Below are 15,520 nucleotides of genomic sequence, written 5' to 3'. Positions count from 1 at the left end.
GCCTCCCGACCTTGTCCCTCAGCAGGCACCTGGGCAGCGTGCCCTCCTGCTCTCCCTGCCACGGTTGCCAGGGTGATGCTCAGGCCCGGCGACCCCTCTTGGTGTGCACCTGCAGCCCCTCTGGCTTCATCCAGAGCTTCTTAACTGGCTGGTTTCCCATCAGGCCAGCCCCGTCCAGTCCTCTCCTGGCCTTTCTTCTTCCCCTCCCGGTGTCGAGGCTCAGACGGGAAGATGCATGGTTGAGATGGAGGAGAGAGGCATGCAGGGAGGCACCCCCGGCTCTGCGGGGCTGTGGTCTCCCCGCCCTTCTGTGGGCTGGACGTGGCACTGTCTGCAGATGCGAGGAGAGCACAGAGGAGACTAAAGAGAGGGAGGAGAGGGGAAAGGGCTGGGACAGCCCCTCAGGGCCAGCAGGGGCCCTCGGCTAGCAGCATCAATCAAGCCGCCCCTGCCTCCTCCTGAGCAGCGCTGTAACGCTGGACCAGAGCTAATGAACATTCTGAAGCCTCAGTTGCCTCACTCATAAGAGGAAACAATAGCAGCAGCATGGAGCAGGCCTGGCACATGGAAAATACTAAAGCAGTGCTGCTTGTCATTACAGCTACACCTCTGGGGTCAACTGGCGAGGTGACCTTGGGCAAGTGGCTTAACCTTTGTCTTAGTCACCTCACTGTAAGAAACACCAGGCAGGATTATTGTGAAAACTGACACCTAACCCAGTAACATGCAGGTAATAGGAAATAGGGCATCGCTTGCTCTTAGCTCAATTCTCCAGGCTGTGGAGGCCAGAACTGGCCTCCAAACCATGGCCTCGGGGCTCCCAGTCCAGCACCTGGGTCCTCTCAGGGGAAGAGTGCTGCTCCCAAAGATAGGGTCCACGTGGAGCCCCAGAGGAGAGAGCTAAGCATTGCCCTGGGGTGCTGAGAGCTCAGACTCTCCCTCTAAGCAAACCAGCAGGATGAAGTCCACACTCAGTTGCTTAGTCGTATCTGACTCTTTGTGGCCTCATGGACTGTAGCCCACCAGGCTCCTCTGTCCATGGAATTTTCCAGGCAAGAATACTGGTGTGGACTGCCATTTCCTCCTCCAGGGGATCATCTTCCCAATCCAGGGATAGAACCTGCATCTTTTACATCTCCTGCATTGGCAGGCAGATTCTTTACCACTCAGCCACTTGGGAAGACCAATGGGCTAAAGATCAGCTTTTTAGTTAAAAACTGTCAACCCAGCTCACCCCCTATATACACCCATTCCCTACTACTTGGAACCTTGTACATGTGAAAGGCTGCCATAAGGCAGAAGGACCTAAATGCAACTGAGAATTATCTCACTGGACCATCACACAGTGATGAATGGGGTAGGTACTAGCAATCAGCTTTGCAGAGGAGGCAACTGAGGCTCAGAAAGCTGTGTTCTGCACCTGAGGTAAGTTGCTAAGATTCCCAAGAACAAAACAACTTTCCTTGAGGGGCTGACTCTTTGCTAGGCCAGGAAGTCAGAGCAGGATCCATCATAGACAGGCAGGTCCAGGAGGCTTCCCTGGAAACCACTCTCCTCTACCCAAAACAATCACCAGGAAAGATGGTGCACCCAAGGCTGGGTGCCATCACAGTGGGCTAGCTAGAACACTACCTGTCTTCTTCCACCCAAAATGCTTAAGAAAATCATTCCCCAAACCTCAGTGTTTTATTAATATTTCAGGCACACTGCACAATGGACTAGAACACAGCAGCATATCATGACATCCTGGTAAAGACTGGCTGATCTAAGCCACTGTCTTGCCTCCAGGCCTAACAAAGAGAAATGAGACTTTGTAGTTTCTGTAAAGAGACCAGTTGAAAAGCCCTCACTTCCTTGCCTCCATCAACTCTTCCCAAGACCAAAATCCTTCACTGCTAAGAGTTTTCCATCATGGATTTTACCTAAATGTCTGTCCTCACGAGATGCCTTATACCCAGATGTCCATCAACGGTGGGATGGATAAATAAAGTGTAGGATGGTCAGACGAGACTCCATGGCAATGAAAATGAGCCAGTAACTTTGCACAGCAGTAGGGCTAAACCCTACAAACAACAGTGGGCAAAAGACTCAGGAGAATGTGTACTATAGGACTCCATTTAGATAAAGCACAGCAATAGCAAACATCTATCTTGTTAGAAGTCAGGACAGTGGTTTCCCCAAAGGGTGGAGTGACTGAATAAAAGCATGAACAGGCCTCTGAAATGCTGATACCTTCATCTGGATATTAAACTTTGTGAAAATTCATCAATCTATATACTTATGCACATTTCTTTATATATATTCTATTTCAATAATGGGGTTTTTTAAAAAAACAGAAAGTCACTGAATGTTTTTCATGAATCAAGTACTAAAATGAATACATGACTTAATTTAAACAGGCGTTATCGCATTGAACCATCACGCATAGTGATGAATGGGGAGATGCTTGTATCAGCTTTGCAGATGAGGACGCTGAGGCTCAGAAAGGTGTGTTCTCTGCCTAAGGACACATAGTACTCAGTTGCTCAGTCACTTCTGACTCTTTGCAATGCCATGGTCTGTAGCCCGCCAGACTCCTGTGCCCATGGGATTCTCCAGGCAAGAATAACTGGAGTGGGTTGTCATTTCCTCCTCCAGGGGATCTTCCAGACCCAGGGATCAAACCCGTGTCTCCTGTGGCTCCCGCACTGCAAGGGGATTCTTGATCACTGAGCCACGTAGGAAGCCTTAAGAACACACAAGAAGTGGCAGAGCTAAACAACACAACCCTCCTTGAAGGGCTGCCTTCTTCTGTGTTGCACTCGTCCTCAGAATGGGCACTGCCTGCTCCCCATTCCTGCCCCGTAGGGGAGCCCGTGTCTGGTCGTTTACCTGCTTTGACGCGGATGTTGGGGCTCCGGATCTTGCCGGCAGCGTTCTCCGCGGTGCAGAAGTAGTCATTGTCGTGGATAAAGCTATTGAAGGCGGAGGGGGAGAAGGGGTAGAGCTGCAGCGTCCCGTTGGCGTGGACATGCCGGATGTGCGGCACGTCGTAGATGTCGTCCCCCGTGGCCAGGTACCATCGAAGGGCCGCGCTGGGGGAGCCCGCGGCCGGGCAGGGCACCACCACCCCCACGGAGCTGGAGAAGGTCACCTGCTGCAAGGAGTCATTTACAAAGTAGAGGCTGGTGCCAACATCTTCAGGGCGGGCTGCAGCGGAGGGGAGAGGGGAGGAGAGCAGAGAGGTTGGTTAGTGAAGCTAATGATACCCTCAGGGTCCCAACCCCGCAACTCCCGCACTCGTTCCTAAGACGTTGGAGCACCGGCCATTCAATAAGTACTGTTGAGCACTGACTCTACACCAGGCATTGGCAAGGATGAGTAAGAGAGTTCCCACCCTGCAGATGCTTCCAGCCCAGCACAGAAATGGCAAAATCTTGAAACGGCGCCAAGCCAAGTCCAAAGCCGTAGTTCACTCTAGGCATCCACAGTATAAGAGACACACTGACACTGCTTAGATAACGGATGTTTATTGAGCACCTATTAGACGCAAAGATGTTCACACCCGGCCCCCCAGTCCATGTTTATAATCCTGAGAGGGGATGGCATGGTGTTAGAGAAATTAAAACGGAGGAAGTCTTGTTCAGGCTTCAGAAGGAGGAGAGCAGGCCTCTGACCTGCCTGGAAACACGACTAGTCAGGCAACATTTTAGATAAGAAACGGTGTGGGTCTTGGAAATCTTGAGCACTTGGAAGGCAGGCCAACCCCTTGGGGTCTAACAAAATCTTATGACTCACAATGTGAAACAAACAGTATTGTAAAAAGGTTAAAGGAAAACCAGAGCTGCATCTTTGTGCAAACTGATGATATCAGTTTGTGGCCCAGGATTATAAGCAGGAACCCCCCCAAAATGGCAATTTGCAGTCTCACCTGTGCAGTGGACGCATTTCCCAGGACCTTTTCCTAACTGAGACTCCAGACTGCTGTTCCTTGGGACTTCCCAGCGTGCCGTTTAAGTCTGAATGTTGGTCGGCCCGATGGGTGGTGTATGGGCTGCTGCTGTCATTGCTGCTTAGCTGCTAAATCGTGTTGACTCTTTGCAACCTCATGGACTACAGCCACCAGGCTCCTCTGTCTATGGCATTTCCCAGGCAAGAATACTAGAGTGTGTGGCCGTTTCCTTCTCCAGGGGAATCTTCCTGACCCAGGGATGGAACCTGTGTCTCCTGCGTTGCAGGTGGGTTCTTTAACACTGAGCCACCAGGGAAGCCTGTATGCGCTGTTCCTCTTCTCTATTGTTTCTCTTTCCTTTTAATGATTGTATATTGAAATTAAGTTAAATAATTCCCTATTAAATATTGAAATTGAGTATTTGTATGTAATGAGTGGTTTCTTTTGTTAACAAATCCTTCAAACCTAAAATAAAGTAAAACTTTTGGTAAAACATATGGCCTCTTTTTTATCCTTCCCTTTTGGAGGTTAAGCACAGTTACATGATGTGCCTGAGATGACACAGCTAATAAGCTACAGGATCAGAATCTGAACCCAGTGCTCTAAATAGGATCTTAGCACACTTTCTAACACACCAGAGCCAAAAGGTAAAAGGTCTGAGACCATGCTCTAAGAGGAAGGGCTCACAAAGTGGGATGCTGCCCCAGACGAGAGAAGGCTGCAGAAGACCCTGGGAGCCGTCTTTCCCCTCGAGAGATCAATTTGAAAATGTTTTGTCCCAAGGGATGGGATGACGACTGGTGGCACCATGAGTAGATCCATCCAAACTCAGGAACAAGAGACATCACTGCCCTCCTCAGGTTCTAAAACCACCCCTGACACTGACCGACTATGGAATTCCCTTCCCCCCTCTGACCATCCATTCCTTCACTCATAAAATGGAGGGAGGATCCATGAGACTGCAAAGACCCCATGAGTCTCTGACATATCGCCATTGTAACACTCGATCACACAGGTGAACATGCTCACAATGCAGCTACCTGACAACGTCAAGGCCACCTGACAAGGAGGACAGCTCTCTGCAACTCTCAGCCCAGCATGGGACCTCGGTCTTGCCTGCCGTTATGGAAACAGCCCCACATGATGGAATCAGGAACTTTCCCTCCCTACCAAGGAGCCTGCCTTCTTAGGAAGGGTCACCTTTCAGCAGGTGGAGGCAAACCCAGAGGAAGAGGGGCCTGGTCCCAGGTCTCCAGCTGGAAGCCACTCCCTCTCTACCAGGAAGATCAAGGAGCAAACAAATGATTCTGCTGCTTGTTTAAAGAACGTTGTGGGGGACCCAACTTGACCTCAATTTCCACAACTTTATCAGGAGGGGGAGGGCCTGCATCCAGACCATATTAATATTCTCAGCTTAACTCTGAGCTGAGCCTCCAGGGAGAATATACCGGGCAGCTCGTTGAGGAAGGCCATTAAGGCTCATTGGTCAGAGCAATTCACATCAGCTCATGAAAAGCCGTGATGAAGCCATTAGCAGCAGAGCTGGAAAACACATCCCTGGGCTCCTTGCTGCGGTGTCAGGGGCATCCTCTTAGCACCAAATGCATTTGCTGTCCCCACCCAGCACTGCACCCTTATTGGCTAAAGGGGAGCAAAGGGATGAGGGGGGAACTGGGAAGCGCAGCTTTCCTACCCACATCCTCACACTGCCTCCACTGTAACAGTCCTGGGGGTGGTGGCTGAGCAAGGGTGCTCTGTGGAAGAGGAAAGTGACCCTCAGAAGCCTGTCCAGTTCACAGGCGCTTGTGTGTTCTCCAAGGCCATGAAACCATACCATTCACAAATAAGTGGGCTAAGACTTAGGAAGTTTCTTCTCCGATCCACTCTCCCCAGATTCCCAGGAGCCTGCTCACCTTCCAAAGGTTTCTTTACTGACATTCAATCAACAATTATTCATTAAGCATCTTCTTCCTGCCAGGCCCTGTTGTAGGCCCTTTACTTGTATGACCACTTTTCATCCTCCCAACAACTCTATGAGGGAGATACTATCATTATTCCAGTTCACAGATGAAGAAACTAAGGCACTGAGAGATCAAAGTGACTTTCCCAAGACCACACGACTGGTAACCAAGGGCTCCAGATGCAGGCAATCTGAGTGAGTCCAGAGTCTGATTTCTTAACCCTCAGATGATGGTAACCAGTGCAACAGTAAAGAGGGGGCTTATACCATCCCGAAAAAAATACCACCTCCTGGCCACCAACTTCCCTATTCAGCTGACCACAAACAAGATTTATACATTTGCACACCTGTGTGCAGACAGGCACATGCACCCTGGGAGCAGGGCCCCTGTCAGACTCAACACTTCAGACAACGCTCAGCCTGCGGGAGCAGGAACATTACTCTGGGGTTCTGGGTACTTCCTGAGACAACCTAGTTAATCAGACACACTCACCATGGCAGCTTTATGGATTTTGGAAGCCAAAATCCATCAAGAAACAGAAAGACTCTACATTATGCCTGACAAATGGACTTAGGAAGTTGAGAAAGATCTCTGACAGAGAGGAACTCAGGAACTGTCTGATTCAAGGGGCCGGGTAAGAAAATATTTAAGGAGCTGTATGATGCAGCCCTCAGTGATAAGACCAACTGCAATAATACTAGCAACCACGGATTTCACTAACTGTAGGCCAGGCTGGGTGCTAGATCCATTATAGGTGTTCTCTCACTTAACTTCATGACTCTCTAGATGATGTTATAATTCCCACCAATATTGTTTAGTTGCTAAGTAGTGTCTGACTCTTTGTGACCACATGGACTGTAGCCTGCCAGTCTCCTCTGTCCATGGGATTTCACAGGCAAGAATACTGGAGGGAGTTGCCATTCCCTTCTCCAGGGGATCCTCCCCACCCAGGGGTCAAACCTGCATCTCCTGCATTGGCAGGCGGATTCTTTACCCCTGTGCCACCTGGGAAGCAGTCCCACTGCACAGATAAGGAAATTAAGACTCTGAGAAGTTAACTAACCCACCCAGTGTAACCCAGAGTATAAGTGTTGGAGGTGGGCTGGGACCCAACTTTGCCTGACATCAGAGCCCGGGAATGAAACTGCTCTATTGTATGAAACATGCTGAAGATAAGAGGAATCAAGCCACAGAATCTGGTTTTCCAGGTTGGGTATCCCTCCCCATCCTTTCTTCCCTCCAAAACCTACCCTAAATACACTTTCCTAGTCTTCTCCTCTCCTGGCTGGAAATCCACCCCCCCCCCCCCAATCCCTCCCTGCAGAGACAACACTTGGCCCAGGCTTCCCTTGGCTCCAGGCTTCTGGAAGGACCATCAGCCACAATAGCAACAGCCTTCCTGCCCTCTGGGACTTGGATCCTGCCAGAGCCAAGGACGTGGGGGTTCTCAGGAACTACAAATGGGTAGATGTAATTGATGAATGGACTGGGATTGTCCAGCCACCTGTCAGGGCTGAAGAAACAGCAGATTGATAGCAAAAGGTGAGTAGCTTCATATTTCTCCCACCCTGGGATGTGAGCCACTGTCTTCCGAGTTTGGGGGAGCTGGGGAGGATTAGACAAACCATTCATTTCTGCTTATGGCTCTGACAGTGCATTGCCATTATGAAGCATCACCCTCAGGTGTAAAACAATAGCATTTTGCACTTACATTGGGTTCATATTTTACCATCACAAGGCACCTGTCAGCCCGGAATGCAGAAGCCCTTAAATAATCATTAATTCAGCCTCACCCCATCTGCCAAGAGAAAGGAGTAAACAAATCTATAACGGGGAAACTGAGGCACAAACTCCCTCAAGTCTCCACCACGTGCCCAGATAGTGGCGGGCACAGTGAGCAGCTACGGCAGCAATGAGCACACTCAGTCACCAGCCATGGGAAGGGGAGTAGTGAGGGCCCGGGGGCCTTGACCCCACCTCACGGAGTCTGGAGAGGATTTGATGGTGGTGGCTTCCCTTCCTTTTGAGGCTCCTGTTTGAATCTTCAGAGCAGTGACGGAGCCCCAGCCAGCTCTGGGGAGCACAGAAGTATGGGACAATAGTCAGAGACCTGGGACAAGTCTTCACTCCTGGGGCTCATTCCTGAAGTGCTGTGTGACCTCAGGTAAACCACTTAGCCTTTCTGAGCCTCCATGTCCTCATTCACAAAAGGGGAGGACTGTACCATCTTACCTGTCCTCCAGGTAAGACAGAATGTGAAAGTAATGGTTCCGCATAATGAGGATGCAGGACTAGGAGGGATGAGATTGTTATTAGCTTCGAGTCCCAGAGATTCTCCGAGAAGACCATGGGGATGAAAAATACAGTAAAGGGTGGCCAGGGCCCAGCTCCCCTCTGCAGCTCTGCATTTGCGGGTGACTCCTGCGCCCTCCAACACTCTCCTCTCCCAGGTCCTTCCTGACTCGGGGCCAGGAAACACTCCTTCAGGAGGTCTTTACCCAGCACCAGCCATGTGCTCAACAGTACCCTACGTGTGGTGAAAAGCATCAAACGCCAGAGAACATTCCCGCCCCCTCCCCACACCATTCAGGAGCATCCAGAGGATGCAGGAAGCAGGGAAGGGTTAACCCACTACCCAGGGCAGAGTCTGTAGAAGGGCTCATAGCCCTTTGTCTAATTTCATTTTGACTGTACACCTATCCCCTGAAGGCTCCCTCCGGCTGATGGTTCAGAGTTCTCTAAAGGAGACTAACACTGACCGAGTGCCTACTGTGTGCTTCAGAGGCACTTTCTCACGGAATCCCCTTGCAGAGGTGCAGGGTGGGCCCTGTGGGTCTCATCTCCTGTGTGCACTGTCACTCAATCATGTCCAACTCTTTGCAACCCCAAGACTGGAGCCCGCCAGGTTCCTCTGTCCATGGGATTTCCCAGGCAAGAATCCTGGAGCAGGTTGCCATTTCCTCCTCCAGGGGCTCTTCCTGACCCAGGGATCGAATCCCCATCTCATGCACTGGCAGGCGGGTTCTTTACCACTGAGCCACCTGGAAAACCCAGGTCTCATCCTACAAGTGAGGAAAAAGATGGTAGAGCCAGGTGGCCACCAAGCCAACCCTCAGTCAAGGTCTGCCTGGCTCCCAAGCCTGAGATTTTTTTTCCAACATGACGCTGAAGAGTTCAAAGTTCGAGGCCTTATGAGAATTCTCTCTTTCATTTCTACTCTGCAAGCCAGTCCTAATTTGGAAAGCAAATCCTTGGACAGGAAACTCCGACTTTCCCCTTAAATCTCAGCCATCTCCCCCAGCTCTTTCTTTCCTCTGCAGACAGAACCAGGCAGATTTACAGAGAGAACGAGAGGAGGGGGAAACACTTCATAAATAAAGAGAGAGAGATCAGATCAACAGCAAAGCTTCTTCTGGTCAAAGGGGGAAATGGATTTTTAATAGAAAATGGAAGTTATGGGCTTGGTTGTGATGTGACAGACGCCCAGACTTAAACCCATTTAATCTTCTCCGCCGGTTAACATTGAGCACCACCCCGATGCCGCGTTTCATAAAACAGGCTCCAAATGGCTGGGAGATTAGAAGTGTAGAAATAGCACAGCAATATTTTTAAACCAGAAATCGCCCCCAGGCATTTGGGCTGCCCCAGGGTCACCCCTGAAACCTAAATATCCATTGTATCAACTTGTCCGCCCACCCTGTGCTGTCTGGCCATTGGGATTAGTTTGGCAAAGGAAACTCGACACCCACGCTGTCGACACCCAGGGGCCCCCCACCCACCTGCCTGACTTGGGATGGAGGTGTCTGGCCAACTGAGGCTTCCTCCTGCACACTTATGGGTCCCCATGTCATCGTCTCCAGTCATCATAAATGACAACCCGAAGAGACTGACATATTAACGCCTCACCACCTCCACCGGGAGAAGTGAGTCATTTTTTTTTTCTCTTCCTTTACAATATTTACCCATCTCTTTCACTGCATATTTCATCCAGGAGCATCTGCCAATGCTGGGGCCCCTGCCACCTGCCACCGCCCACCCCCAGAGACGGACAAGCACCCCCAAGGGGTATCCAGACCAGGGCACAGGCAGGGCAGTGGAGCTGGACACAAGCAGGGGGAGGAGGAGCGGGCAGGGCTTCCCTGCAGGACGTGAGCTGTCTTGGTCACCACTGTCCCCTGGGCCGAACACAGCACTAGGCATGTAGCACGGAGGCTAAACGCCCAGACTCTGATGCCCTTTGCTCTTCCCCCTTACCAGCAATGTAACCTCAAGCAAGATGACCTCACCTCTCTCTGCACCTTGGTTTTCTCATCTATAAAATGGGGGTGACCATATCTACTTCAGGGGTTGTTAGAATTAGACGAGTTAATATATACAGCACCTTCCGGTATACGTAAGTGGTATAGGTAACCACCTAAGTGTTCATTGCTGTTGTAAGTATTATCACGAGAGTGAGCAGACAGGAAGTACTTATGGAATAAATATCCCTCAGCAAATACTTACCTCTCACCAACAATGATGATGACGATGACAACTTCAGACAGTATCTCCAACATTATTATGTGTCAGAACCACCTGGAGAGCTTGTTACACATCCACATCCTTAGATACATGCACAACAGATCCACCACATCTGTTAAAGGGCCAGGGAACTCCATTTCTGAAGCAAGTGGTCCTCTGTCTACACTCACAATAACGTTCCATAGAGAAGAATAGATCTGCCATAGTGGATTTCAACCCACTCTCCCAACAACAGACTGCTCTCCTGGGCTTGGCTGACAGGACCTTAGCACTGCATTAATTTCTTTAATTTGGCAATCAAGTTAATAAAATAACAATGGTGTGATCAACAGACAGACCATTGTCATACCCACATCAACCACAACTCTCCCCACCTCACACAGAGCTGTTGTTTTAATGAAGATGTGGCCCCGTGAGGTTTCTTGGATTAATTTGCAAGGTTGATTACTCCACTACATCTCCACACAAAGGTTTTCATAAAAGAGATATATTATTTGTCTTCATTCTGTTCTTGTTCCATAGTTGGAAAAAACAGATCTCAGAGAGGACCAACCAGCAGGGCCTCGGCTCAACCACCAGGTATATCCAAAACTCAGGTAAGGACCAGGGAGAGGAGGTCTGGCCTGCCATCAGAAAACCCCGCATGCTGTATTCACACCTTGGAGACAACCCGAGCCTAGACCCTGAGGCGGAGAAGGGCCAGTCTCCCCAGACAGCATCCGAGCATTGATACTTTTCTGGGACAGGATGGTGCAGCTGGGACAAAGTCCTATACCTTCTGTCCCCAAACTTGGCATACCTGCTTCATCTCTATCCTCACCATCATTATGGTCACCATTGCTTTTTTTTTTTTAGCATTTATTGTGTGCCAGGCACTGTCAGAAGCCGCTTCCTTGCATTATGGTGCATTTAATTGCTATAAGCAACCTCTAATGGAGCTACTGCCCAAGACCCCATTTTACAGCTGAGACAACAGGATCATTGAGAGATCAAGTAATTTCCTCAGTAGCACAGCCAGGGCTGGCAGAGCAGCATTTCGAACTACCTTATACTGGCTGTGTTTCTCAACGGGAGCACTGCATTCTACTCTCAGAAAGTCTCCAAGATGTGACCATCCTTACATGGGGGTTTTCTGATGAAAGACAGCCATTTGGGGGATGAAAATTCTGAATTATTTGGGACAGCCCCAGGCATCAGACATTTCATCCCTAATCATCCCTCCCTACCCCCCACTATATATTCCCTACCCTCGTCACTATAACAACCCCAAAGTATCTCCCCCAACTTCCAAACAGTCCTAAGAAAGCAGTACCACCCCAATGAGAAGCAATGCCCCAGGGCCCATGTGGCCACCTCTGTCCATCAGAAACACGGGGTTTTTTCTTTCTCCCTTAGGATTCTTAGCACAAACATAGGTCCTATAACCAGCAATCAGAAACCTCTGAGATCCAGTAAAGATCCTTCAACCTATAAGGCCCCTCACCATCAGCTCCAGGAGGAGTTATGAGCAACAGCTGACAGTCAAACAGACTCTAATCTTCCAGCCCCTCCCAGACAGGGCCTGTCAAAAGAAGGCCCCTTATGGCCAGAAAGGTCTTTCCCGGGAGTCAGCTCAGACAGCACAGTTGTCCCCAGAGATTCCTAGATTTAGATTGTTCACGCTGGAGGGACTTAAGAGATTATTTTGTCCAATCTCCTCCATTTACAGATGGGGAGAGTGAGGCCTAGAGAGCCATACACTCCCAGGTACACGGCTGGCCAGCGTCCTGGCTGGGACCCAAGCCCTGTCCCCACCAACCGTGCAGTTCTGGCTGCTCCAGCAACCCAGGCATGGAGGGCATCATGGAGAAAGGAAGCCACAGCACAGGAACGAGCATCAGAGGGGCCAGGGCTGCTGCTCGGCTGCCTAGAGGAGAGGGCTCAGGTGGGCGGGACATCTGTGTGCCAATGGTCAGTGTCACCAAGCAGAAGAGGGTCCATGGATCCTGCCTCCATGTGGCCTGAAGGTGGGAGCAGGGGTCAGTGAGTAGGAGGTCAGGACCAAGACAGAACCGGCTGATCACAAGGGTGAGCTCCGGATGGTCAGAGGTGTCTGGCGGGGAATGGGGTGCCTTGAAAGGAAGGAGTTTCCTGTGACTGGACGTGCTGGAGCAGAGGAAGAACACCACTGGGAGGAAAGTGCAGAGGGGGTCAGGCAGCTGATGAGGGGATGAATTCAGTGTCCCTGAATGTGACTTCCAACCTGGAAGACTTGGACCCACGGCAGTCACACCTTCAAAGCAGGTCCCCTGTCCTTCTCCTCACCCATGGCTCTGGGAGGCCACTCCAGATACCAGATACAAGGTGACCGTGACCCTGACTCAGCTGCATTCTCAGGGCCTGATGCTGTTCAGTCGCTCAGTCGTATCCAACGCTTTGTGTCCCCGTGGACAGCAGCATGCCAGGCTTCCCTGTCTACTATCTCCTGGAGTTTGCTCAAACTCATGTCCATTGAGTCAGTGATGCCATCCAACCATCTCATCCTCTGTCACCCCTTTCTCCTCCTGCCCTCAATCTTTCCCAGCATCAGTCTTTTCCAATGAGTCAGCTCAGGGCCTGGATTCCAGTAATTGCCATGACCTTAAACAAGGTCACACATGATGGGACCCTGTGCCTACTGCCCTTACCACACACACAAAGTGTGGATTCCCAGCAGGGAAAATACCCTCAAGGGAACGTCCAGAGGACTATGGAGTAAACAGACATCTAAGCGCCCAGGGATGGAGCAGAGGTAAGCTCCTTCCACACCCCCCGGGCACGGGGGCCACAGGGAATCTGCCAAGTCTGCTCCATGAAGATAGTTGCCAGCCCTGCTGGGTCTCATTGGCTGTTCCCCTCACTGATGAAAAGGGTAGAAAATTCTCCATATATGGGGGACCCAGGACGGGGGAGACAGCCACACACAGCTGTGAGACCTTCACTGTTTCTGTATGATGAGATGACAGTAATTATACCTCACATTTCAGCAGAGCATTTATAAGGCTAAAACTGGTCTGCTGTGGGTTTTTCACACGTGTGTGTTTATATGTGGCCCTCTTCATCTTACAGGGCATTGTCACACACTCTATAATTGTATGGCTTTCATCCTTCTTGTGACCAGGCAATAACAACCAACCCCAGGGGATGATCAGGACTGGGATTATTTTACCCACTTTACAGATTAGGAAGTAGAGGCACATGAACTATTAGGCCACGTGCCTAAATCAAGCTGAGCTTAATTTCCTTGGTCTATGAATAATGCTTCTTCATGGACACACACAGAGTTTAACGGAGATGCAACTAGCCTATGAATAACTGTTCTTAATGAAGATGGTGACCTTGGAAACCGTCAACACAAGCATCAAGGAGAGCAAGGGCATGGGGAAGTGGGGCAGGAGGTGGCTGAACGGATGCAGGAAGAGCAGCTGAATGGCAGGGGTGGTGCCCAAGGCTAGTGCTGTTCACGGTAAAGCAGCGTGGGACCAACATCTGTTAAACAGGGCACGCTGCTGTGCCACAGCACCACCCCCCACTCACACAACCCATGGGCCACAACCTGCCATGAGCAGCACTTGACCTCTGGGTCATTGGCCGCTTTCCTGTGACTGGCTGGGTTATTGAGAGAGAAGTGGTCTGGGGCTCCCCAAGGTCTAGGGCTGTCAGGAGTGTTCTCTATACATGAAACTACCTGAAAAACAGCAAAATGCAGCCTGGCAGGGGAAGACACAGCAATCCATCCAGGTGCGTGGGGGGCTCACCCTGAGCAGCACATTTACACAGGCTTACGGCATTAAATCCAGGCTAGTTCTTACTCTGTCCAATCACAGTCGAGATTTACCAGCCAACCCCAGCCTTCCTCAGGCAAGTATGAGACTGGCCTTTGCCTCACCCTCAAATCCAAGTCTGGAGCCCACCTGTGCCCTCACCTTTGCCACAGCTGCCACCAGCAACTGGCTGCGGAATGGGAGTGTGCTGGACACCCCTTTCCCAGGGAAACCCAGGTGCCTGCATGGCCCCAGCTACCTGGCTGAGGATGGATCCTGCCGGCTACCCAACTGACAGATGACAGAAGGAAGCTGTGATGTTCCCTGCTGGGGCCACCGTTCAGTCTTCTTACTACTACAAAGTCTCCATCAGCTGGCTTGGCCAAAACTGTGGCTCATTCGTACAACTGACAGAACCCAATAATCAAGCAGGAGATGTGGGTTTGATCCCTGGGTGGGGAAGATACCCAGATCCCCTGGAGAAGGAAATGGCAACCCACTCTAGTATTCTTACCTGGGAAATCTCATGGACAGAGGAGCCTGGCAGCCTCCAGAAGAGTCAAACTCGACTTAGTGACTAAATAGTGGCAGTGGTAGGGTGGGGGTGAGAGTACTGCAGGAAAGGAGAAGAGGTCTAAGGTTTGTTGAAAACCAACTATATTCTAGGTATGCTGTATACATCATCTCCTTTAATCCCATTTCAGAGCTGGAGAAAGTGAGGCTCAGAGAGACCTAATGTCCCCTATTAAGGGCAGAACCAGGACATGAATGAAGGGTTTGCCTGGATTCAGAATATCCACTGCACCATTAAGTTGCAATCTCATTTGTCTTTACAATTCTAGTATACAAAATGCTCTGGTTGGAAGAATTAAGGGAGGGGAGCTTGAAGCTCTGTCCACTGGCCTTCTCTCCCTCCAGCCATACACTTAGGCTCTACCCAACAGCTTAGGGCTCCACCCCCGCCTTCTTCAGAAATGTCTGCGGGACCAGAGCCCTCCCAGATCACTGCCAGCGTCCGACTCTTTGCAACCTCACGACTGCAGCTTGCCAGGCCCCTCTGTTCATAGGATTCTCCAGGCAAGAAACTGGAGTGGGTTGCCATCTCCTCCTCCAGGGGATCTTCCCGACCCAGGAATAGAACCCACATCTCCTGCATTGGCAGGTGCATTCTTTACCATTGAGCCACCTGGGAAGCCCGTCCCAGATCATTAGGTGTGCAGAAAAGCACTCTGGGAGCCCTTGGAGCTGCACCTGCCAGGGTGAGATTTGCCCAGGGCCCTGGAAGTGCAGACAAAATCATTCTCGAGGTGGCTTTCCCACCACGG

At 50.6% G+C, this 15,520-nt stretch overlaps 1 protein-coding gene across 2 annotated transcripts in view; it reads right to left on the bottom strand.

Moving 5' to 3' along the window:
• The window catches only part of DSCAML1 (DS cell adhesion molecule like 1), a 356,923-nt gene that overhangs the window by 336,573 nt on the left and 4,830 nt on the right, over positions 1-15,520 (bottom strand). For both annotated transcript variants that reach the window (XM_020886749.2, XM_070473524.1), the window contains exon 2: positions 2,872-3,189. In XM_020886749.2, coding sequence (XP_020742408.2) covers positions 2,872-3,189 — 318 coding nt within the window. The remainder of the gene's footprint in view (positions 1-2,871; positions 3,190-15,520) is intronic.

Source organism: Odocoileus virginianus, chromosome 10 (genome assembly GCF_023699985.2).
Source record: "Odocoileus virginianus isolate 20LAN1187 ecotype Illinois chromosome 10, Ovbor_1.2, whole genome shotgun sequence".
In the NCBI taxonomy this organism is placed as follows: Eukaryota; Metazoa; Chordata; class Mammalia; order Artiodactyla; family Cervidae; genus Odocoileus; species Odocoileus virginianus.
This window is presented reverse-complemented; position numbering and strand designations above follow the sequence as displayed.